The sequence below is a fragment of the Macrosteles quadrilineatus genome, unplaced genomic scaffold (assembly GCF_028750875.1).
Source record: "Macrosteles quadrilineatus isolate MER2022 unplaced genomic scaffold, UCM_ALF_1.0 Scaffold_46__1_contigs__length_943047, whole genome shotgun sequence".
Taxonomy (NCBI): Eukaryota; Metazoa; Arthropoda; class Insecta; order Hemiptera; family Cicadellidae; genus Macrosteles; species Macrosteles quadrilineatus.
In genome coordinates, this window is record NW_026542639.1 from 62666 (window position 1) to 88682 (window position 26017).

Genomic DNA, 26017 nt, shown 5'->3' on the forward strand with positions numbered 1-26017 from the left:
CAGATTCATTAGATAAGATATTTTTAAAATATATTTAATTACATGTAGATATCTGTTAGACATATTTCAACCACTTTGGATATTCAATGAATATCTGGTGCTTAGGGTAGGTATATGGAATGTTCCCTTTAGAAAGGAATTACAGTACAACCATAAATAGTTGGATATTTTTGCGCAAGGTTTCTCGTCATGACGAACATTTTAAGTACCTATATGGTTTATGGGGGTGTGACTTGTAGTTTTCTCAAAAGTTCATGGGTACTTTGGGAATTATATGGATTTTGCATTATATAAATTTTGCCAGTGGCTTAAATTTCAGATTAACAAGATGTTGTTACCTTTCGTAGCAATGACGGTGTTTAGTGAGGTTTTGTGACAGTGATACGGTTCGTGAATAAAAAGTGAAGTTTTGTTATTTAGATTGACTGGTTTCTATTTATTAGTTTGTTAGTTTAGTTATTGTTCCTTATTATTTATGAGGAGTATTGAGAAACGCTGGATCAATAAAGGCGTTTTTATTTATTTATTTAAAATCAAAATTTATTAACATTACCCTACACCATATGAGTTTAGAGGAAAGAGGAAGCAAGCAAGTTTCCAGCTATAAAACCTTTATAGTTTCTCAAAGGAACATAATCCCACAAAATATTATGTAATGTTGGTTGTGTGGCTTGGTTACTTGGTATAATTTGCATAACGTCCTCCAGACGCTGCCAGGTGTGACTTCATGACGGCACAAGGAAGGACGGAGGTGGCGCTCCACGCGGCGCGGTCACACTCGACAGACTCCTTCCAGCCGCAGCCGCTGACAGACATGGACCTCCTCGCCGTCCTTTCGTTGTTAGCCGTCGTGGTCGCCTCCTTCGCCCAGAAACAGGTCAGTATATTTAGGCTACATCCGCGCGTGCATAGCGTTGTTAGTTAGTTATCATTTGTTTGCTGCTCTTATCACTACACCGGTGGTGGTAAAAGTCAGGGTAAAAGTCGTAGTTCTCAATCTCGACGTCTTTTTATCGTTTAAAAATCGTGATTTAATCATTCTTGTAAGTGTGTAAACTGTTTTGATAGAGTTTATACCTTAGAAATACTGATTGATTATGATCTTTAGAATGTTGATTTTAAATTTAATACCACTTTATCATTACTTTACAGTATATAGAATCCAAGTCGACATTTTTTTAAAATATAGTGACTACCTACTTAATATGGATTTTGGGGTTATATTTCAGGATCAGTAATTCAAATTAGGACGCTGTAATGAGAGTTTATTTGATAGTTTTCGAAATTCAATGCTCTGAGCACCCGAGGGGAAGGACTAAAATAAACAAGTGGCTTAGAAAATATTAGGTGGTAAATAGGTGTGAAGAACCTGATTCATATACTTTTTATTTTTATTATACGTACTTCGAAGGTCCGATGTATTATTTATCAGAGCTGAAACAAACTAGTGTATAAACAATTCTCTCATTACTATAATTACTCACGTATTACGCAAAAATATTTGCCTCGAATCTGCACAATTCAGTTTCTAATTAATTAGCAAAATCAAAACATAATACAATAACTGATGGTGGAAATAATCAAAAATAAAACTAAAATAATCAAGTATTATTTCTTTTTCGTATTGTTTGTTCTGACTACAAGACGTCAAAGTACGTGTTTTATGGGCATAGTTGACGTAATATTTACGCCTACATCAAGTAAACTTATTGAATTATTGTATTGAACAGGTTGTGTCGTGTGCAATTTACTTTGTCTATTTTGATCGTCAGATTTCCAAGAGGGCGTTGATCCTCTTTACATTTCTTCAAATCTTCGTAAGACGATTAAGGAAAATTCTCGTTCCAGGAACTGCCTAATCGTTCCCCGGACTGTCCTCTAAATATCCAAACATAGTACTGTAGGTATGTTTCTTAGTACTCGCCGACGACGACGACCAATCGACTCCTATATGCATTGTTTGTCACCACTATTGGCTTTAGTACACAACAAAGCGCCATTAAAACGTAAAACAATGGTGATTGAGATGTAGGGTTACTACGACGGCCCTGAAGGGACATTCAGTTCCGTTCTGTTTTTCATTCACTACGACTTCTATCTCGAAGTAGTTCGATATTTCTTTTTAGTCTAACTTCAACACACACTTTAACTTCTCTTTGTTTCTGTCAATGTCAATGTTTTTTTTAAGTGTCTGCTCACTTATGTTATCTTTCTTCTCTTTATATAATCATCTATTAGAATTAATCATCAGCTGTTAGAATAAAAAATTAAGTTTACTAAGGTTATTTTGGATCATCAGTACCTGGGGGGACCGAGCTTTGCTCGGGGAAAATCATTAGTCTACTCTGAAAGCAGTCTTGTATGTCGTGATCGCGGTGACGTCATATATTTCGATCGCCCCATCTTTGCAGACTTTGTCTTTGTCTCTCATTGCGGTAATATTACGAGAGTAGAAGCTTTGCTTTGCTCTATACCTGACTTGCTTCTCGGTTACTTAATCGTTATAGGTTCACTTTGGCTCAGCAATAGAGCCGTTCGCATACCTCTAGGTTCTAACTTTATTTATGAACCCCAATCTTGCAATTTATCAACTTTTTGTCACCCGCCCCCTTTACTCACTTGCGATCACATCGGTTCGAGATGAATATGAACCTACTTACAGTATAGACCCCTTGTTCCGTAGACCTATTACACTACACGAATCAAGGAAAACTCCACTTTAACCCATACACTAAATAACTCGCTACAAAACTTATTAACTGAAGAACCTGTTCCTGTTGAGAATTAACGAAGAATAAGGTACTGTTTCAAGCACCTTTTGGTTGGTTAAAATTTGATTAACAGTATTTTCATTAATTGTAATGTACGAGATAAAATAATAATTACATTTTCGTCACTTTTCCAATTCTCGTTTTTAATCTATTAGTTTCTATAAGACTTGGATAGAAGTTCTGGACCATTTTCAAGTGTTATATCAACGCGACCTCTACTTTTATACTAAATTGAACAAGTACAAGTGCGATTTATCAATTCAATGTCGTAATATTTACATTTACAGGATTGACATGATAATGACAAAAATATAGCATTGAAGTAGGTTGTTAACGGAATTTCGAGAGTTTTTCTGTTTCATTTTAAGATCAAAGAATGAAGTTTGTCATTTCCCTGCTGCTGCAATTCCCATTACAAATTTCTTTAAACAGATTTTTTGTATAAAGATTACAGTTTGGGTTAAACAGGACTCAAGTAAGTCTTACAGAGGTGATCAGTAGAGGTTTATTCGAACATCGGATTCTTCAATCGTTGGTTACGTAACTTCTTAAAACCGAACTGCACTCGTATGAAAGGCCAAAACTCAACGCCCGAGGGCGAATTGGACGTGAAAGTCTTGAATTGTCGAGACTTTCCTCAGTCTGAAAGCTACTCAACAAGTTTATTGTTTATTTATAATTTTAACTAGGGTATGAGATAATTATACTATAGTCGTTATTTTTTTAATGTATTCTTTATAGAAGTATATTTTTATTCATTTATTTATAATTTCAAACACTGGCAATACAATGGTAATATTTAATGATTAAAACTATAAAAATAAGTATGTCGAACACTTTTATTAAATAAGAATGATTTATTTTATTTTCTATAGTTATGATAATTATATTTTAAGTTACTACAATGCATGATTGCGAATGAAAGTTCCATGTATGCTCTATTCTCGACGTCACATTGTTAGTGCCCTATTACCCTTATCGTGGCATGGCAGTTAAATAATTTATACCTTTTGTGACGATTACTACACGCAGCGCTGCCTTCCACTCTCGTATTCTTTCACCGTTTTAACTTAATTCGTTTTATATTCAAGGTTTACGATTTGAAACCTGAGTTTAATCACTTGGATCATAGACAAATAGAATGAAAAATATATGTTTAATAAATAAATATTTATTCTATTTGTCTATGCTTGGATGTACACAAATTTGACATGTTTTAATCTCTGAACGTAAACAATGAATGACACAACAACAGAATGAATGAAACAATGAACAGTTTAGATGCTATTGTTGCAAAAAACGTAAACAATACCTCAAGTAAACCAGGTTGTGTGATGTAATATCATTGACTTTAATATGCAGCGCCAGTCTAGGACCTTGTCAAGGGGGGAAGGGAGGGGCTACCAGGGGGGTTTCCTTAGATGGGAGAGGGATCCGGAGGTCCACTCCCTGGAAAATGTATTTTTAAAGCAGTTTGTGATTTTTTAAGGTCTTTCGTAACGTCTAGAACACTACATCCAAAATCTCCGTTTAAGACGAAATGTATGTTTAATTTTTTTCCAGGGTTCAACGCGATGGCGAATTGACTCTCACTGTGCCACCATTAGAAACTAAGAAACTATTGGATTTAAATCCACTTTTTTCCAAAATAGCAGCTATTTTCAATATGGCAGCTGGCAGCTAGCTTCCGAATTATAACACTCAGTATTTTATAATCTCCGGACACACGCTCAATACAGTCAATTTGATTTAACTGACTAATAAACACTAAAATGTATTGGCAAGTTGGTTTTAATGAGTCTGGAAAACATTTTACAGCCCCGGGGTGCGGTCACAGCAAGATTGAGCAACTTGCTAGACAGCAAGGCTGCAGAGCAGAATGTAGCAGCAGTATTTTACAAATGTCTCGCAATAGTTAATTATTTCCTAGCTGGAGTTGCAAGGTATTACAGGCTATATTAATGTTCGGTTGCGTTGCACTCACTGAAGGTGTTCAAACATGTAGGCCTACCTATATTTAGGGTACTTATTTTGTTTTGGTTTTTCGGACCAAACTGACACTTACTTTGATATAATTAGCAATTTAAATCACCACTTTTTTCAAGTCAAAAGAACAATTTTACCTTTATAGTGTTTTTTTATATACAGGGTGTTGAAAATGTCTGGAACCAACATTATATCTGGTGAGTGGTTAAAGAAAAAAAAATGATATTTTGTGTACGGATATACTATGGTTTTACCTATCTTTTGGTGCCTTATGAAAATTTTTACCACTTATAGGGAACGTCCTGTGGAGGATGCAGTAATAAGTTTAAATGGAAGCCTATGGTAAATGATACATCATTTTAAAGGCCATTTTTTTCTGAGTAAGGAGCCACAAGTTTCATCTCAAAAGGACCACCCTAGCGAAAATGGCGACTGTTTGAAATTTAAATAACCACTTATAGGGAACGTTCTGTGGAGGATGCAGTAAAAAGTTTTCATTGAAGCCTATGGTAAATGATACATCATTTTAAAGGCCATTTTTTTCTGAGTAAGGAGCCACAAAATTCATCTCAAAAGGACCACCCTAGCGAAAATGGCGACTGTTTGAAATTTAAAAATTCCGTTCCCTATAAGTGGTTTTTTAAATTTCAAACAGTCGCCATTTTTGCTAGGGTGGTCCTTTTGAGATGAAACTTGTGGCTCCTTACTCAGAAAAAAATGGCCTTTAAAATGATGTATCATTTACCATAGGCTTCCATTAAAACTTTTTACTGCATCCTCCACAGGACGTTCCCTATAAGTGGTAAAAATTGTCATAAGGCACCAAAAGATAGGTAAAACCATAGTATATCCGTACACAAAATATCAGTTGTTTTTCTTTAACCACTCACGAGATATAATGTTGGTTCCAGACATTTTCAACACCCTGTATAAAGAATCAATTGCAATACCCAGTATACTATCAACACATGTTAATTTCTTTATTTATTTTTATTTATTTACTGTTGTTGAGGGGAAAGGGTTTTACATGTCCGGTAACACAAGAATGATTGATTAAAACATTATTATTATTTTGTTTAACAAGAACCACAGAGTAAAAGCTTCAGTTTTTACAATAGTCTATAATCCGTAGCTCAGAATAGGCTAGAAAATAAAGTTACAAACAAAAATAGTTCATTAAAATTGTAGAATTAAACCAAATGAATATTAATTCTAACTACAGAGCTTCCTCTCTGATCACAGATAAAACAATTGTTGAGTGAATAATTAATGGTGGGTAACTATTATTTTATATTTTAAATAACGCATCTGAGAAAGATGTACATCTAAAATGATCTAGTACTAGTAGCATACAATAAAAAAAAAATTAAAACAATAATACTGTAGTTACTTAATTGCATTAACTACAACTCAGAGAATGTTTTACCCAGGAGCAAAACGTAATATGTAATACAACAAGAGTCAAAACTTACATCACCAGAGACCAGACAAAGGAGCTCGAACCAGTTTTGGTTTTGTTCCTCATTTCCATTCCTAATTTCGAGATTGACACTTCAAGGAAGGCTTTTAACTTCACTTGAGTTGAGGCAAAACAGGAATTAGTCTGCTGAAGACAATCAGTAAATTGGGTTACTTTAGGCCTAAAAAAGTTTTCTGATGGAATGTGGGTTCGAATGATTGTTTTTAAATCGTTGTAACTGTAACGTAATCTCTGTAAAAAGGGGAACAGTTTAAAACTAATGTTTTAAAATTCAACTTAAGCTTCTTTTTTTTATAACTTGTGAGGTTTTCATGTTGATGTGTTTTTTATTCTGAATCACTTTGACAAATAAAGGTTAAAATACCTCTTACTGCCTATTATGTAACTACTGTATTACGTATTTATTAAGATTCTACCGCAGAACCACTAGGCAATAACAGGTATTTTAATCTTTATACAATATTCTTTTTTATCTTATAGGACTCAAATTTATTTCATCAAGCTCAACCAAGGAAATCTTCAAAGAGCTAACAGCTAGTCAAACAGAAAAATCTAATAGAAAAACTATAAATATATTTTGAAAACAATTGACGTTATTGTGAAGAGTAGTCTCTCTGTTTCTTTTACCTCAAAATCCAAAGGTCTCCAGATCAATCTTGAGAAAAAGTCATAGGCTACGCTTTTTGATGGTTCAAAACTGGACCCAGAGCTGTCCTTGGCCAATATGCTTTCAATAAACGACCATGGCTAAAGAACCTGTACTGTAAATCGTAGTAACAAAGCTAGTATATGGGTGACCACATTTAAATAAAACCTTATCTGAAAAATTTACATTTTAACATTTTCCACAACTATTGTTTAGGCCTAATGCTTATACGATCGGATAGTGAAACGCTCAATGCCCCCACACTGTCTGGATAAAAAATCAAAATACTTATATGGAACTATTTCTACAGTTTTTCATCAATATGTGTTGTTAGTTGACTCAAAGTCGGCTTGTGACACTCCACTTGCAAAATACTTTGTTGAACCTTACGCATGCATGACGACTTGGCTCACCTCGCTAGATTGTTCCAAGGATGCCAACATTCCCAGTTAATAAACTAGATCACGGCGATGGCCAAGGTTATGCTTTGTTGACATTTAACTTCCCTTATCACAATTAGAAAATAAACAATCGTGCAATCAATACCTAATCATTACATAACAGTACATGGGTCTGGTTAAAAATAATTTACCGTACACTAAGTTATCATTACATCATAATCTTTTTAGATAGTATAGTATTATAAATAATTAACGAAAATGACTTAAAATATTGACAAAAATGTGAATGTATGCTAAAAATTTCATTACTCAGTAAACTATAACTTTATCTTATAAGTCAAATAAGAAATAGGACGAATAAAGAAACCTGGAATTTTAAATCAATATACATACAGAAAATTTACTTTTCACGTCGGATATAAGTCACTATTTGAACGATAAACTCAAAACCACAGCTTGTTCTTTCCAAAATTGTCTATACCGGTTTACCTATATAATTATCTCGTAACCAGGAATGTACCTAAATCTTGAGTTCAAAGAACTCCTGTACTGAAATTTTAAACTGATGACATTACTATTTAGACTTTCAATTGTTTGGAAACTAGCTGCTGTACCTGTGATTTACAACAGGAAAATGTTGCAGGAGAGAATAATATAACCACAGACAAGTATACACCCCTCTTATCTATTTGGACTAGCTGTCACCAAGTTTTCATCAAAATAATAACATAGTTATGTAAGCATAAGCCGGGTTTTCCTAGGCGCGGAGTCGGCGAGCGGAGAGCGGACTCTACTTGTCTTAGGCAATTTAATGTTACTGTTTTCCTAGAAGCGGAGCGGAATGCCATGTTAATTTCAATTCCGCTCTCCGCGTTCCTCTCTCCGCTCGCCGACTCTGCGCCTAGGAAAACCCAGCATTAAGCAAGGAAACACTATTGCCTTGCATAGTGTACTAGTGTCTAAACCATCCTATCAGTTTGACTTGGTTAAGAAGCAATGCTTGATTTTTTGGGGACGGAGTCCCGGTACCTCTCTTTCGGAAAGATTAAAATATTGGCATAAATAAAAATAGGTACTAATCACATTAAATAGGTTACAGTTAAAGCACCTCATGTTTTACAAACCGAGCACTGTTAAGAAATATGCATATTTGACATAAATCTGTAACAGTCATCAGCACCAGTTACTTTCAACAATGTTCATTTTCATTTAACAACCTGTCGATAACTTTAACATGTGTTGTTTACAGTGTGATCTAGCCGTGCTGTTTGAGTCACATTGTCCAGACAGTAGGAACTTCATCCATCAGAGACTCGTCCCGTTGTGGCACAAACTTGAGCCTCATTGTACCCTGGACTTGGTACCCTTCGGTAAAGCCAGGGTGAGTGTTTACTGTGCATGTAATGTTAGTAGGTGTTTGGCAAGAGTGACATTTTGAACAATGACTAAACATTACCCTTATATGTACAGGAACAGGTTTTTTATTCTGTGTCTCCCTACAAAAGTTTATACAGTATCAAACAAAAATGAGTTTATAGTTCATTGTTTGCTCTCATAATAAAAGAAAATCATTCAAATGAGTTGTTGAGAACACTGGTGTTTATCAAGCCTCTTATGATTAGACATGTGATTTTGATATACTAAAAGCTGTGTTTACATTGAAGTCTCCAACAAAATGTTTAAAACATAATGTTTGATTATGAATTAGGGATGTGTCGGTTCCAAAAGTCGGTTCTCGGTTCCACCGGTTCTTAGCAACATTATGTAGGCTAATACTAACATTATGTATCTTCTAAAAATATTTTGCAAAAACTTTTTCCTTTGAAAACAAGTACAATAAACAGATGTGTACACACTTCTTGCGGAAAACCAAATTTATGTTGCAAACAGAACTATAGCAAACATCAAAATACCCCTGCCGCAGCTAACCTGCAGACTAAGCGAATTTCCATCCGCCTGAATTGATTTTTAATTAAATCTATTAAATAATATTAGTTTTAACGAGTACCGAGTACCTAGGTTTGCTGCTACAGGGAAAATAATTAAGTGTGTTTTTTTAGTAAAATATTAATAGGTTAGTAATAAATAAATAAAATTTACACAGTTTGACCAAAACATCTCCATAAACAAGCAAACTACAACATTTTACAATATATTCTCTATTAAAATAACATGGGATTTTTTATTAAACATTTTTGAATTTTCTCCTTTACCAATAACCGTAAAAAAACACATTGATGAAGTCTTTTTAAGCTCTTTTAAAAGGTCTAGACAGTAATTGGGAAAGTTTGTTTTTTGAGGGTTAAAAAATTAGAAAACCCAATTTTCACCCCATAAGACCCCCCCGAAAAACCCCTTTCCCATGGTCCGATCATGCTGGTTTGTTAACTTATTCAAGTTTATGCCGCCTCACACCTTCAAGCCGAATTTGATCAAAATCGGACAAACATTACTCAAGTTATCACGTTCACATAATATAACTCTAAACTCTATAAACAGTAGAACCTTGAATAAGACTCTCATACATAACTCTTGGGGATTATAAAAAATAATTATAAAGAAAAAATACTTTTTAAAAATGCCACGTTTTTAAACGCTCTAAAAGATGAAAATAATTTATAAATATGTGGAGAGAATAAATACCTGTAAGATTTAAAACGAAAAACGTGGGGCGCGCTAATTTTTCAATTATCTTCACATATTGAACTATTATTATCCATTGCATGCATAGTTTAAAATTGATTGCAAAATTTGTACCGGACAAGAAAGCGAGCTAATAAAAACGTTTTAACAAGCCTGGTTATCAAAGTTGACCTCTTATTGAGGTTTGAAGTAACATGTGTTTGGAGGTAAAATAAATTCAAGGGGATTTGAAAAATACACTTGTTATCGAGGTTCCACTGTATATATATACATATTATATACAAATTTGATCTATTGGTGTTTTTGGCCTCTGGGGACAACAAAATGAAAAATGAAATTGGTCCTGGGCCTTGGCCTTACCGTGCCACCGACAGTAACAGCTACTTCCCTATAGGGAAATTCGCTAATAGAGTAAAATGCAGTGTTCCCTTGTTGCTTCTCCCTGAGTTACAAAAGTGTGTTTTCAGAGCACAGAGGATGGTTTTGTCTGCCAACATGGAGAGAAGGAGTGTCGAGGCAACATGGTGTTATCGTGTGCGCTAGCGAGATTGTCTCCAGGCCGTCAACAACTTGACTTTGCCAGCTGCTTCATGGGCGACCCTGACTTTGGAGGACAGGATGTAAGTTTATTCTATTTAACTTTCTCCTCTTATGCATAGCAAATGGAGAAAGTATTTTGCGACATCAGTCTATGGGTAGAAACCAACCGTCGCCTATGTGCGTCGCCGGTCCATATGAATTAAAAATTTAGTACTATTGCTGCAGCGAACGTGTTAAACAAAGTTCAACACTTCTTTGTAAAAATCAGTTTTTTCTGTTAATTTATGGGTTTTTATGAAAAATCAACATTAAGAATCAAAATTTATAAAAAATGATCAAATGCCTGGAGATATCATAGGTTGGTTCCCACATACAAAATTTAATCAAAATCTATACACAACCACATATCACTTTGAAAACAACTTTTTTGTGTACCTAAACGGATATTTCCACCCCAAACTCGACAAAAACAATACTTTCAACGTTTCAACCAACCGAGCTATGGTGAAATCAATGCTGGAAGCAGGTATTAGTAGTTGTAGACTACAAGGCAACTTTATAAATCTTTAATTTGTCCTCAGTGTGCTACCAAGAGTGGCCTGAACTGGGAAGACGTCCAAGGCTGTATGAGTTCTGAGGAGGGAAATCGTCTGCAACTTGAGGCAGAAACTAAGAGCTACAGCATCAGAATGTCCCGCTTCGTCCCTACTGTCATGATCAACAAGGTCAGTACTCTAACAAAACATTTGAAGCAGCACTTAAAAGTCATGCGCAATTACAATAAGTTTTGGTTGGCGAATTAATTAATTTTTTAAATGTTCAGTTTTGAATGTTTCAGATTACGCAATTGAATGATTTTATTTATTTTTTTTATCTACTCACTTTTGCAAATGCAACTGTAGTTTTTTCACAAATGAGATTGACAGCCTCTTTTACCTTGCATTTGCCCGTCACATTTTCTCACTTAGTTATTGACAGTATGATAGTTGATGTGACTTAAATTTACTTTCACATAGAACTAGGGTGTCTACTTCTATCAATAGTAAAAAATACAACATATTTGGTAAAACAACTAAACAACAGTAGGTTAAGTAAGTTGCTGATTGTCATATCAATTTACTGTCTTGTTATTGTCTGTTATAAATATATTCTTGGTCCTTTTGACCCCTTCTTTGCCATTGATTTAGTGGCTGGATGGATATCTACGAGGGCTATCCAGAAAGTAGATTACGTTTTTGTTTGTATCCGCTAGGGGCTGAGCTAGCGCGACCATCTTGGTGTTAGTTCGTTATGCAGCTCAGTTGGCATCTAGCCGTGCTAGTAAGAGGTTTCTGCTGTACTCCGTTGAGTTACTGTGGCAGTTTAAAATGTCTGTGTTAATTGAAAATGCCGCGAACTGTGAGGTGCGTGCAGTTATAAGGTTTTTGACTGCAAAAAACTGTAAACCGATAGAAATCTATCGGCAACTTTGTGAAGTTTATTGAGAAAACATTATTACTGAAGGTGGAGTTAGTCAGTGGGTCATCAAATTTAAAGATGGCCGAACTAATGTTCACGATGAAGAGCGAAGTGGAAGACCCAGCATTGTGACTGCCGAACTTGTCGAAACAGTTGATGCCGATGTCCGTAAAACTCGAAAGTTCACAATAACAAAACTCTCTATGGGTTTTCCACAAATTTCGCGAAGTTTGTTGCACGATATCATAACCGGAAAAGCTTGGTTACCAAACTGTAACCAAAGAGTCCAATCATTTTTTTTTGCACACACTTCACAGTTCGCGGCATTTTCAATTAACACAGAAATTTTAAACTGTCACAGTAACTCAACGGAGTACAGCAGAAACCTCTTACTAGCACGGCTGAATGCCGACTGAGCTGCATAACAAACTAACACCAAGATGGTCAATTAACACCCAGATGGTCGTGCTAGCCCCGCCCCTAGCGATACAGACAAAAACGTAATCTACTTTCTGGATAGCCCTCGTACAATAGTGCAATCAATAAATAAATCGATAGTGTGCCGAGATAATTTACTTAGTTCTTTTCCTGCAAATAGTTTAGACAGGGTGTCCACCAGGCCAACCAGAAAAAATTCATGAGTAAAAAAAAATTCCAGGTAGTTCAGGAAGTACTTTTCATACTAAAATTTCCAACGTGTTTTGCGCCAATTCTGCAATGCTGTTTTAGCACTAACACAGCTCGCTATTTTAGTCATCGGAAAGAGCATTCTGAGTTAAGGGGAAAAAAATTATGATTGCTGTAATATTGCCTGACACAAGTATTCAATTTTTATATATTACTGATTAAATAATCCAAAAATTTAAAACTAATCATTAAACCTGCAATTTATTAATAACTTCCTAAAAATAGTGATATGTCGATACCAAAATTTATTAAATCTCTGTACAGACACCTGAAAAATAGATTCTTAAAACTGATAATTTCAATTTTACAAAATTTTCTGAAGGATAACTACACCAACCCCTGGCTTTATGTACTTTCATATACTATAATTTTGGAGTAATGGGTTGTTTTCCAAGTGGCCTACAGAAATAATAATGCAGAAATTACAAAATTGCACGTAGCCAATTTATTTTTTAAACCCTTCTAAACACATTAAATAAATACCACGTTAAAGGTAAATGAAGATATTACAAAAAAATAAGAAAAAAACTTTCTAGAAGTGTGCCATTTTGAAATTTTTGGTATATTGTAATCATCTAACACAGTCGTAGAGACACCATCATCGTTTTCTGCGATAAACAAAAAATCTTGAATATCTCACTCAGTAACAGAAACATCACCACCGTCTCCCAAAGTCACGGAAACGGCATCGTCGTCACACGCTGTCACGAAAACATCATCGTCGTCTCCCGTGGTCACGGAAATATCATCGTTGTCTCCCGTGGTCACGGAGACGCCATTGTAGTCTCCCGCGGTCAAGGAAATGTCATCGTCGTCTCCCGTGGTCACGGAAACGTCATCGTCGTCTCCCGCGGTCAAGGAAATGTCATCGTCGTCTCCCGTGGTCACGGAATCGCCATTGTCGTCTCCCGCGGTCACAGAAACGTCGTCATCGTCTCCCGCGGGCACAGAAACGTCATCGTCATATTCCGCGATCACGGAAACATCGTCGTCGTCACACGCTGTCGCGAAAACGTCATCGTTGTTTCCCACGGTCACGGAAACGTCATCGTCGTCACACGCTGTCACGAAAACGCCATCGTTGTCTCCCGCGGTCACGGAAACGTCATCGTCGTCTCTCGCGGTCACGGGTTTGTCATCGTCGTCTCCCGCGGTCACGAAAACGCCATCGTCGTCTCCCGCGGTCACGGAAACGTCATCGTCGTCACACGCTGTCACGAAAACGCCATCGTTGTCTCCCGCGGTCACGGAAACGTCATCGTCGTCTCTCGCGGTCACGGGTTTGTCATCGTCGTCTCCCGCGGTCACGTAAACGTCATCTTCGTCTCTCGCGGTCACGGGTACGTCATCGTCGTCTCCCGCGGTCACGGAAATGTCATCGTCCGCATGCGCAATCGCGGCAAAATCACTAACATATCCCGCGGCCGTTTGGACATCCTCATCGTCTCACGCGTTCACGGAAACGTCATCGTCCGCATGCGCGATCACGGAAAAGTCATCTTCGTCTCCCGAAGTCACGGAAACGTCATCGTCGTCACACGCGGTCACGGAAATATCACCGTTGTCTCCCGTGGTCATGGAAACGCCATCTTCGTTTCCAGCGGTCACGGAAATGTCATCGTCGTCTCCCGCGGTCACGGAAACGTCGTCATCGTCTCCCGCGGTTACGGAAACGTCGTTGTCATCTTCCGCGGTCACGGAAACGTCATCGTCGCTTTCCGCGGTCACGGATATATCATCGTCGTCATGCGCGATCGCGGCAAAAAATTCCCGGTTAAATACAAAATTCACGCATAATTCCCGGTTTTCCCGGTCGGTGGACACCCTGTTTAGATCAAAAAATACAAATCAGAAATAAAAATTTGCTAGAAATTTGTACGTTTACTCTAAGAGTGTAACATTTGTAACATTTTGCTGACAGCACCTTTGATTTATAGGAAAAGAAAAGAAGCTTAGCTATTGTTGAATTTTACCATAGCAAAGATCTTTGTAGTTAAGCTTAAAAGTAGTTATAATAAGCTTATAATAATTAGTTCAGCTTACATCTGATGTATGTCTTATAATCAACGATTAAATTATAAAATTATTTTTCAGAACTACAAACATTCCGACCAGAATCAAGCTATCAGAGGAGACTTCGGAGACCTGATGTGCCAATATGTAGACAGTACTGAGCTGTGTAGTTAAAGTAAAATAAACACGACCTTCAATTTTATTGTTATTTAAGACTTTGATTATTTTTTATGACAAATAAACCTATACTTGTTTTGTAATGTGTGTACTTATTGTATTTTTTCTACCCTACTAGAGTTTTAGTTTCCAGAGGGTTTAAAGGTTGAGAGTAGAATAGGGTTAAAGCTTGTTCTATCCTGTTTACTTTTGGTAGGAAATTGAAAGTCTGAAGTTTTTTTAATAACAAAAAGGAGGAGAAAATATATTATTGAATAGAGGTAGTTTTGTGGAACTGTGTGTTTGTTCCGGGTGAAAAGATAAACTACTGAATTGACTGGGCTACAATTTTACAAAAAGGTAGATCAAGGACCCAACTGATTCTCACTAGCTTTATTAATTGATATAAAAGTCTCACAAACAAGCCCAGTGGATGTCCAAACATGTGGAGACAAGTCTGAGGAAATAAATAACAGTTTGTGCTGACCTACAGAAGGTTGTTCCTTTAAGTAGGCCAGTGCACTTGTTCTCGGGGACAGTTCTGTGAGTTGTAGTGATAGTGAGGTGTACTGGAGGACAGGGTCCTGCTGGGGGAGCTGGAGCCCAAGGCCTTTGGCGAATTAATTGCTTAACCTAATGAGGAATTAATCAATAAGTAACTAATCTGTTCTACATAAAAGATTAGGAAATCTAACGGTTTCAATAAAACACAATTAAAGACAAGTAGCTTTATTGGACAAGTGAGATTTTTTATAGTTTACTTTACAAGACGAATCACAATAAAACAGTCATTCATAAGCTAAACAGCATCTTGCAATAATTTTGTAATAAAATTTTCTCTTTTTTAGATTAATTTTTTGAATCATATACAAAAAGATAACATAAAACTACACAATTGTTTTACTATATGCACAATGGACAAAGGGTTACCTCGGGTTATAACGTGGTAACTTGCCTTGTCACAGGTGTGATGGCAGCAAATATGAGAGTGTTCGATTCCTCCACATCACGTCCTGTCGAGGTTCAAGCAAATAAAACGGGCAAACTCAAGCGTTCTTTGCCACAGGAACAAAATCACTTTGAAAGCAGCCCACAATGTGTTGATGACAAAAGAAGAGGACACTCATATACAAACTTCATGTTTTGCAATAGATAGAAACAGCCCAAGACGAGGCAAATGACGATTTGCCCCGCCTTATTCGTATTGTACAATAATACAAATGTCTTCCTTTCAAAAGACATCCACGACACGGATCGGAGGGATAACACCCCGACCCGCACGGGAAGATTTCCAAAGCTTTGGGCGACTGACAGTGCTCGTCCAATACACCTACTTCCAAGCCTGTTATTCCGTGATATGCCATTCGCTTACAAGAGGTGGGTTTTAATTTAGCTGGGTTACGTGTAAAAATACCCTGAGCCCTTACATCGAGTCTGTTATCCTTTGAGATTCGATGTACCTGATTTTTTTACACTCGAACCCATGAGCACTGCCTAGTGCTGCCTGCGGGAGAGCCCAAAGTTTTGAAACAGTTTACATCCACACGAACTAAGAGGGAGCTGGAGACGTCCGTATACGACCTAGTGATCATTCGTACTCCCGGACGATAATATTAACGGTACGGTACACACATTAAACTCTAAACCTAAAACTCATTCTTACAAAGAAAATGACGGTAATACAGTTAGTTGAAATGTCGCAAATAGACACACTTTGGCGTGCGCTTCTCCCTCCGCATTCACACTGTTTATACATGTACAGACTTCGGATCTAGGCTGATGCGCAGTCACCAAGCTAAAGAAACCGTTCTCGTCACAGGAATAAATAAGTAAATGTCCATTAAAAAAGTAAAATATTCGAAAGCCACACGTCTTGTTGTTAGTAAATATTCCATAGATATACAAAAAGGGTTTCTACGCCAGGTCGTCGCCTGGGGGAGGGGGATATCTAAACGATCACTTCGATAATAATTATAGTATATGTATTATTTTCTTCTCAAAATCTAGTGTGATGAAATTTGTAATAGTACACATATTATCCTATAAGTCTCACCCACAACATGTTTATAAGCAAATGGCAGTAATTACTCATTCATGATTTTCTACTTATATAAGATAAAGCACTCATGAAATACAGTAGGTTACGGATCACATCCCGTGCTGACAGACAGAAATCAGAGATAAAATCCATTATAATTGTTGCCCCGTTGTAGCTGGTCCCTGTACAAATAGGTATGTTGCTCGAGGTAAGACTGCGTATGACTAGAAAAATCCCCTCCAACAGAATATAATACATCGTAAATGCAGAAAATATACTCGGTGGTCAATAAACACTAAATCTTAAAAACGAGTCCACGATTTAAAAATAAAAAATTGTGCCATTACAGTTTTGTACGATGCCGGAGAAGTCTAAGCTTTTTTTGTTTAAATAAATAATATGGAGTTCCGATCGCGACAATCTACTAAGAGAATACCGTGTGCGAAGTAACGATCGTGAGTGTACAACGTGCGTTATGCTGTGATCGTCGAATGTAACACCGTTTCAACATAAATAAAATAATAAATACCACCGTCGAATCTCAACAAACGAATTACATATGTAGGAGATAATAAGTAATTTTAAAAAATATATTACGATAATAATAACAATAAATACAGTAGAACCCCGAGGGTAGAGCGGGGATTGTGACCCCACTCTTTGCTTCAAAACTGGAAGACGGGGGTCACCGAGGTGGGTTCTACTGTAGTGTTTCATATAGTTTGTTATTCATGATGCTTGTTTAGTTCCAGATTCGCAGGAAGCTGTCCCAAGATCCTGTAGCGACGGCCATGCCGTCCTCCGTCACTCCCAGGCAGCTCACTCGATTGTCGTGTCCCGCCAGGATACCTGCAATATACCATTAGTTTAGTCATGGCCACAGAACTCAAACTGGATTGTAATCTAATCATTTTTAAAAGTAGCGGGAAACAGTAAGAAGATTATGAAAATACAACCTCACTCCATATAGTCTTTTTTGATGATACAGTAGAGTCCAGTAATTCCTAACTAACAGGAACTGAACCCTGTTTCGATTAGAGGGAATTTGGAATAAGTGGATTTCTGTTAATAATTAATCATTGCGACTGTGGGAGACAATGATGATGTCTCCACAACTACGGAAGATGTTGACAATTTTGCCGTAATCTCAGAAGATCTTTACGACTACGCCATGATAGATCCAATCTTTGGTTTTTGCGACTGCAGAAAACATCTGCAAAGATGCGCAACATACTAACACATTAAAAAAAAATTGCCAATCTTTATTCGGAATAGGCAGACTTTCAAAATAGCGGGGTTCGGTAAAGTGGAACTCTACTGTAGTACAAATTAAAAGAAAAAATGTAGAATGTGTGTTGTACTCAAAATTAATTTAGCAGAATTTGGCCACCATTAACCAAATCATTTGTAGTGTGTTGAATCTATTCAGGAAAAAGATTCGGCTACGGATGTGATCCATCAAATGATGTGGCATCTTTATGCAGATTTTTTAAAATGGAACAGTGAAAACAACGATCTTATTACTAACTAACATTAAAGCAGCAGGAGACTACTTAATATTAATCTAGCAATTAAAACTGGCCCAGAATCTATTCTTTGGTAAATATTATTAATTAAATTAATTCACTTTTTTATGCTCTTTACAAGCCTAATTTGTCCAAAACGTTATACAAAATAAACCAACACAAACAAAATACTGATCCCACAACCCTTCAAAGCAGGATTTTCAATACCCTCTGGATCCTGCTTCGGTGGTTTTTCCCAAAATCCTGCCAAACCATTCTCGTTTTGCCGTTCGGTTTTTTAACATAGGAGTTGGTGCTAGTTATGATTAAATTAATGATTTCATCATCAAAATAGAATTCAAAAATAAACAGGCTGTAACTGATATTATAGGTCCACATTTACAACTGAAGGTTTCATAACCTTCTCTCATGGTTTTCACCTTTGAAAACAATCTGTTGCACTCAAAATAATAATTGGGAACAGTTGTAAAAGATCAAGCAACTATTGGGAAATGTGTTGTATACAGTCCTACTTTGAAATAGTTCCCTGATTCATCGTCAGATACCACCACCAAGTGGGTTGCGTCCATGACAAGTGGGTCTCGTCAAACCACCTTGAAGGGTTAAATCACTCTCAGTGGAGGGGGGAGATATTTACCCGCACGCTCTGTCTTCATGGAGTCCCAGACGTTGCAGTTAAAGTCGTCATAGCCGGCGAGCAGCAGCCGTCCGGACTTAGAGAACGCCACAGAGGTGATTCCACAGATGATGTTGTCATGAGAGTACATTGCTAGCTCCTGGTCGGACCGAATGTCAAAGAGGCGACACGTTGCGTCGTCCGACCCCGTCGCAAATGCGTATCCGTTGGGGAAGAACTGGAAAAACATCACTCTTAGAGCTTGGTAGCAGAGAAAAATAGGTATATTAAAAATACTACTACAGTCAAAACTAGTACAGTAGGACCTTGACATCTCAAACTGAATGGGCAAGGTTACGAATTTGAGTTATTGAGTTTTTGTTTTTGAGAGACTTAAAAGCAAGATAAAAAAATTTATCGTGCAAACACAAAACGGTTCATATTATAGTGATCTTGTAATTTTGGTAATATAAAATGTAAGTCCCAATGTTTTGACTTAGGAAACATCTGGGAATGTCCATGTTGGTAACATGAAAGTAACATGTTTTGCATATCACTCAAAAAGGAGGTTTAGTATTATTAGTTATTTTTAGTTAGATCGCAAAACAGTTAAAATTGGACTTATCAAGTTTAAATATTTAAAATATTCTACATATAGGCCTAAAAGGTACTTTTTGCATTGTGAATTTCAAGGGGATTGTGGAAAAATTAAGATATAAAGGAATTAGAGTAATCAACTATCTAGTTATTGAGGTTTTACTTTAGAAAGAAGAATTTGAGATTATTTCTTGGATCTAAATGAATCACCCACTGGGCCAAAGTCTGTATATAAATACACTAACATAAACTCTTAACAACTCAAAAATGTATTAATCACTTCATCACTAATCACTCAGATGTATTAATCACTTCTCTGTTGGTCATAGAGTTCATTGTCTTATGGAATTTTACACATTTAACTAATAATTCCTTCTTCCCCAGCCCTCTTTCTCTATTCACTTTTTCTCCTTAATGTAACCTTGTTTTTCTCGTGTTGTATCTGCTAACTATTCTACCCTAAAGGAAATCATCTCTTTAATTACAATTTGGCTCTCTTTTGGATCATAAGCTATAAAATGACACCTACATTGTAAAAACAGTTGAGGACGGGTGAAAAAGTAATGTTACAGAAAAACCCTTATTGCATACGTATATTGATTTATAAATACATAAGATAACTTACTGTAACTGCGTTTATATCTGATTCGTGGCCGGGGAAAGTTTGTTTGCACGAGCCTTCTCGGATGTCCCATAACTGAAAATGAAAAATTAATTATAAATATGCCGACTATTTTACCTGATAAACCTGAAAGTCTAAAATTATCTTTTAATCAGTAAACAATTTTCTTTTTCTTTGAGAAATTCAGATACAAAAGATACAAAGAAATTTTAATAAGAGAATTCAAGACATTTTGGGATGATGTATGTTTTAAGTAGTCAATGTCATAGTGACAGTGCTAGGTGATCTGAACTGATTGTAAGGTCTGGAGAATGGTTATATCTCCCTTATTTCTACATATATATTTGACAAGCAGTCTACTTATTTTCTATTTTTGTTTACAAGAATAATTGTACTAATGATTAATGATGATGTAATTGTTGGTTCACCATAAATGATTATGTGGTAGTTAGTCCAGTGAATAGAAGTAAAAAGTTACATTTAATATTGTTTTGGGGATTGTAGCTCGTCGCTAACTCGTTCGATTTGAATGATCAATATGTCAAATGAAAGCGCTTACATCACAGAATATTTAAAGGCTAGATTGAACTGCAAGCGTTGATAAGACCTGGAGATAAAAACCTTCAAAGTACGAAACCTCCATAAGAAATGTATGGGGGTGAGTTTTTGTTTGAATATATCTTCAAACCGTAAACAGATATTTAAAAGCGGATTTCGGCATTGAAATCGGCGTGAAAATCTGGTTTATAATGATGTGTCACAACGTTATCATTACATGAAATATTTAAATTTATATCCAATATGGCGGATCCCAGATGGTGGCCAAAAATGAGTTCTCTGTGTAAATGAAGTACTAACCACCCAATAAACTTCGGTGGTCGTCCCAAGTCAATATCTCAAAAATCTTTGAATAAAATATGCATGTGGTATATTTTTTTTAATTTGTCCAATGTTAGGAAAAGCTGCCGTTTTTAATCGTGATCTTAGGAGGTTTTCTGTTGACCGATTTTTGGCAACTTTTAGTATGTCACTCTGCAGACCCAACACTACAAAATAAAACCATAAAACGTTTTCTTGCAATTTTTAACGTTCCCTGTGTCAGTTTTTTTAGTTTGCTTTGACTAATAGAGATTTGTCCAAATAACAAAAAAATTGACGTTTTATCGTACAAAAATTTAAATATTTTCGTATTCATAAGTCTTAGAACCAAATTGTTACACTTATATTATAGGAAATTTAATTGTCTACAACATTGACGTTACATGTCTTTTGCTAAAACGCAATAAAACGGAGATTAAGGCGAAAATCTCTAGAAAGTACCGATTTTTTCGATTTTTCAATATGGTGGCGGGCGCGGAGAGGGGAGAATTGTGCATTTTTCATTTTAAACATCTACTTACTAACATCCTAGACAATTAGACTTACTGGACCGTTTGTAAGTTAACCCCCCTATTTACTGGACTAAGTGTAAGGAGTACATTAATCTTATTGGCAGTGTTTATATCCTACAAACACTAAATAACTTTTCAAACGTAAAGATTTACAATTAAAACACATCAATTATTGAGATGGGGGACACTGAAAAAAATAACTAAAATAATAAAATAACACAAAAATATATCTAATATATCTTCATAACGAACAACAGCACAAATTGCAAACGTTTTGTAATCAGTCTCAGGGAAACTAAAAAGAAGTTCAAACAAAGAATAAAACGTTTAACAGGTGGCTGCTAGCAACCAGGGCTAGAGATATACAAGGGCTAGGCCACGCGAGCTCAGAAAGTGATGCCAGCTGGCTCCCCTCCACTCCGCTGCTGTGACGTCACGGCGGTACCTCGGGCTCCCGGCACTGTATAGCTTTGCATGTGTGAGCGGTGGTATTGCCGCTCATTTAGTGTCAAATAAGCTCTACGTTAGACATTTTTTATTAGGTATTGCTATATTTTTTAAAAGTAATTGATTTTCAAATAGGATTACGTATAACATCAAATTTTAATTAATAAAAAATTACTTTAGTAGATATTTAAGGGTGGGAGTGGACTGTAAAGCCATTGCTAAGAATACTGTAGTTATTGATCCAATGCATTAAGTTACTGTGTAATATCTGTGTTCGTATTGCTCGAATGTATCTTAATGTATGGATTTTTAATTGTATTTATTTATTATTTATACCTTTTAGAATTAATTGAGGTTATATAAAATACATTGAGGTTGTATAAAAATACATTATACTTAGTATTTTGTAACTTTTACAAGAAGGAAAAGAATTTCAATTTATCAATTACATTTTACTATACATATTTCAATCCATTAAAATAAAGTTGCCAGACTAACTGACCTCAATCTCTGTTAACCAATAACTAACAAGTCGAGTTTTGGTGTGATTTTACTTTATCAGTTTACATCATGATTATTATTTGTAAAGTTGTAAATGTTTAGTTTCGATATTATTTATTGTGCCTTGACTGAAATGTGACATTACTTTTAGAAACTTGAGACACTATTTTTAGCCGGTTTTTGTGAACTTCATTAGCTGTTTATCAACAACGAATATTGCGGGTGTGACTTTATCACTTTAATTTAATCATATTTATTAGTTGTAAATTTGTACACATATTTAGTTTGTAAACTGTTTTATGTGGATACACTTACTTAATTTGAGGTCTGGTACATTACATTCAGAACGTTTTTGAAACATTTTGTCATAATGAACACAGGATTTGATCGCCAAATGAAAAAGAATAAAACTATAACTATTATAGAAAAAAATTTAAAATATTTATTTATGTATATTTTCTTTTATAACTATGTATATTCATGTAGGGGAATAAGTTTACTTTCATTTTATATAGTTGGCATGTGGGGTTTATGTGTTTGAAAAATCATACTAATATCTTACTAATATTATAAATCTGAAAGTTTGTGAGTTTGTGTGTGTGTGTGTTGCTCAATCACGCACAAACTACTGGACGGATTGGGCTGAAATTTGGCATGATGATAGCTCACATTCCCGATTAACATTAAAGCATATTCTTATCTCAAAAATCCTTTCGGGCTCCGCCCCAGTGGCTCTGTAGTTCCCCATGTTAACCTTATGATTTTTCGTATTTAAAGGAATTAATGAATCTTAACAGCTGTTTCAATTAAACAAGTTGGTTATGTTCTATGATGTTCAATAGCATCAAAGTTATAAGGATTACCAACAGGGTGCAGCACTATTATTTTTTTTTTTTATTTATGACAACAGCTAATTTCCAACCAAAAGGTGAGTGAGCGTTGCGAACAAACTTCAACCTGGAGGTGAGTTAGCGTAGCGAACGAGCTAACCTGAAGGCAAGTGAGCGCAGCGATCGAGCTCCAACCTAAAGGTGAGTGAGCGTAGCGAACGAACTTCAACCAGGACGTGAATGAGCCATGCGAATACTTAATGAAGTTAAACGGGGCGAAGCCCGCGGGTACAGCTAGTTAGGCATATAAATGTGAAAGTTTGTGTGTTTGAAGTTCAATCACGCATAAACCACTGGACGGATTGGGCTGAAATTTGGCATGATGATAGCTTACATTCCCGATTAACATATAGACATATTCTTATCTCAAAAATCCTTTCGGGCTCTGCCCCAGTGGCTCTGTAATTCCCCATGTTAACCTTATGAGTATTCATATTTAAAGGGAACTAGCTGTAACCCGCAGGCTTTGCCCCGTTTAACGTCTTAATTTTCAAGATGATCTCGTTCGCATGGCTCAACCACGTCCTGGTTGGAGCTCGTTCGCTACGCTCACTCACCTTTAGGTTGGAGCTCGTTCGCTGCGCTCACTTGCCTTCGGGTTAAATCGTTCGCTACGCTCACTTGCCTTCAGGTTAGCTCGTTCGCTACGCTAACTCACCTCCAGGTTGAAGTTCGTTCGCTACGCTCACTCACCTTTTGGTTGCAAATTAGCTGTTGTCATGAATGTAAAAGAAATAATAGTGCTGCACCCTGTTGGTAATCCTTTTAACTTTAATGCTATTGAACATCATAGAACAGAACCAACTTGTTTAATTGAAACAGCTGTTAAGATTCATTAATTCCATTTCTCATAAGGTTAACATGGGAAACTCCAGAGCCACTGGGGCGGAGCCGATTGGACGGATCACGAAATTGATGGTGTATAAACCTATTCCATGACATTCTACACGTATGTAGCAAGTTTCGTGGCAATCGGTTCAGCGGTGTCTGAGTTTATCACTGCCAAACAAACAAATATATATATATATATATACAAACATCCTCTTTTATACTTATAGATTAAAGAATTTAGTCAGCTGTTTCAACTAAAAAAGTTAGTTCTATGATATGGAAAATCATTAAAAAGTTATAAGATTTACCAACAGGGTGCAGCACTATATTTTTTTTGCATTTATGAAAACAGCTAATTTGAACTAAGCAGCAACAAAAAACTGTGATTTGCAATGAGAACTGTCAAAGTAGGATTGTTTACAGTTTTGTTTATGTTTTTCATTTTATGAATAATTTGTGATATTTTGCGAATTGTTGATAATTTATTTTTCTCTATTGTTTAGGTGAAGTTGTAGAACATTATTGCTATGGGGGTCGCCGGAATTTTATCCCCCTGGAATTTTACCCCCTGGGCAAAGCTGACGTCACTATGACGTAGTAAGCTGAGTGGCCAAAAGTTTGTTCGCGGCCGGAATTTTACCATCGCGGATTTGGAAGTCTAATGAAAATAACCAGAGCGTGATTAATTAGATTAGCGATAAAAACAGGAATTTTACCCCCTGTCCATATAACTAGCGTTTAGACAACTGAAGATGTACAGGCCGGATTTTTACCCCTGGATTTTTACCCCCGGAATTTTACCCCTGGATTTTTACCCCCCGGAATTTTACCCCCGGAATTTTACCCCCCGGAATTTTACCCCCTGGCCAATTTTAGAAATTGAATGATTGATCTTCTTATTTCTGTTTTTAATTAATTGTAAACATTTCAATTAATTAATCAAAACTAAAAATCAAACTTTAAAAATCAAACTACAAAACTACATTTTATAAACACAACTATTAATATGCGCGTAGATGCCGGGTGACATAGCCCTGGGGTGACATATGCTATGCACTGCCGTGCTAGGCTACCGTCGCGCCGCGCCAATGTACCAGCGCTACGTCACTGAGGAGGGGAAGTAGGATCAGGCAGCGACCGCTAACATCAAAGGAGTGAGCCAGCCCTTGTATATCTCTAGCCCTGGCTAGCAACAGTGAAAATGCAAAAAGAACCAGCAATTGATAATTTGGAGCTTCCACCCTGAACTGATGCATTAACCGAATAATAAGTCCATGGAATACCAAAGGTTGCTCTATGTGATAGTGGCACTGAAGCCGATAATTACATCGTCGTTGTGTGCAGCAATGTACTTACTTTGGCAGAAGCGTCGCAGGCGCCTGAAACGAAGGTACGCATGTCGGGAGCAAGGGACAGAGACATTACATCTCCAGTGTGGCCGATGAACGACGTGCATTGTTGTCCAGTCTCTATGTCCCACAGCGCACTACACACAGAGAAAACACAACATTACAAAACACTAGTGGCTTTGATTTAAGTTTTTCCCACAAAAATTGACGAGAGCTAGTGTTTTTTTATGAGTGATGATGAAAACGATTTCATCCAATACCTAAGCTTCATTTTAACCAAAATCACAGGAAAACACTGACCAGTCATGATACTTTTTATACTAATAAGTAGTGATGAGTCAATACCACCGATCTACCTGTTACCTGAAAAATTGATTATCGATACTGGTACCATTTTTTATGGTAAAACCTTTGCATCTTTTGTTACC

At 36.4% G+C, this 26017-nt stretch overlaps 2 protein-coding genes across 2 annotated transcripts in view; one reads left to right on the plus strand and one right to left on the minus strand.

Annotated features, from left to right (window-relative positions):
* The first annotated feature begins 724 nt into the window (after positions 1 to 724).
* LOC129005946 (GILT-like protein 1) lies at positions 725 to 14885 on the plus strand. The gene is made up of 5 exons (XM_054434982.1): positions 725 to 877; positions 8534 to 8665; positions 10395 to 10547; positions 11049 to 11192; positions 14707 to 14885. The coding sequence occupies exons 1-5, from the start codon at positions 728 to 730 to the stop codon at positions 14797 to 14799; spliced, it is 672 nt and encodes a 223-aa protein (XP_054290957.1). The 5' UTR covers positions 725 to 727; the 3' UTR covers positions 14800 to 14885.
* Positions 14886 to 15494: 609 nt separating this feature from the next.
* Positions 15495 to 26017, minus strand: part of LOC129005936 (guanine nucleotide-binding protein G(I)/G(S)/G(T) subunit beta-1) — a 56444-nt gene continuing 45921 nt past the window's right edge. Inside the window, exons 6-9 of the mRNA XM_054434973.1 lie at positions 25597 to 25726; positions 20184 to 20255; positions 18983 to 19199; positions 15495 to 17668 (exon numbers count right to left, since the gene is read on the minus strand). Of these exons, the coding sequence (XP_054290948.1) occupies positions 17562 to 17668; positions 18983 to 19199; positions 20184 to 20255; positions 25597 to 25726 (526 nt within the window). The 3' untranslated portion in view covers positions 15495 to 17561. The remainder of the gene's footprint in view (positions 17669 to 18982; positions 19200 to 20183; positions 20256 to 25596; positions 25727 to 26017) is intronic.

Coding starts and splice junctions, on each gene's coding strand:
- LOC129005946 (XM_054434982.1), top strand. CDS start 728: ATGACGGCACAAGGAAGGACGGAGGTGGCGCTCCACGCGGCGCGGTCA. Junction 878..8,533: donor CCTCCTTCGCCCAGAAACAG/GTCAGTATATTT, acceptor TGTTGTTTACAG/TGTGATCTAGCCGTGCTGTT. Junction 11,193..14,706: donor CTACTGTCATGATCAACAAG/GTCAGTACTCTA, acceptor ATTATTTTTCAG/AACTACAAACATTCCGACCA.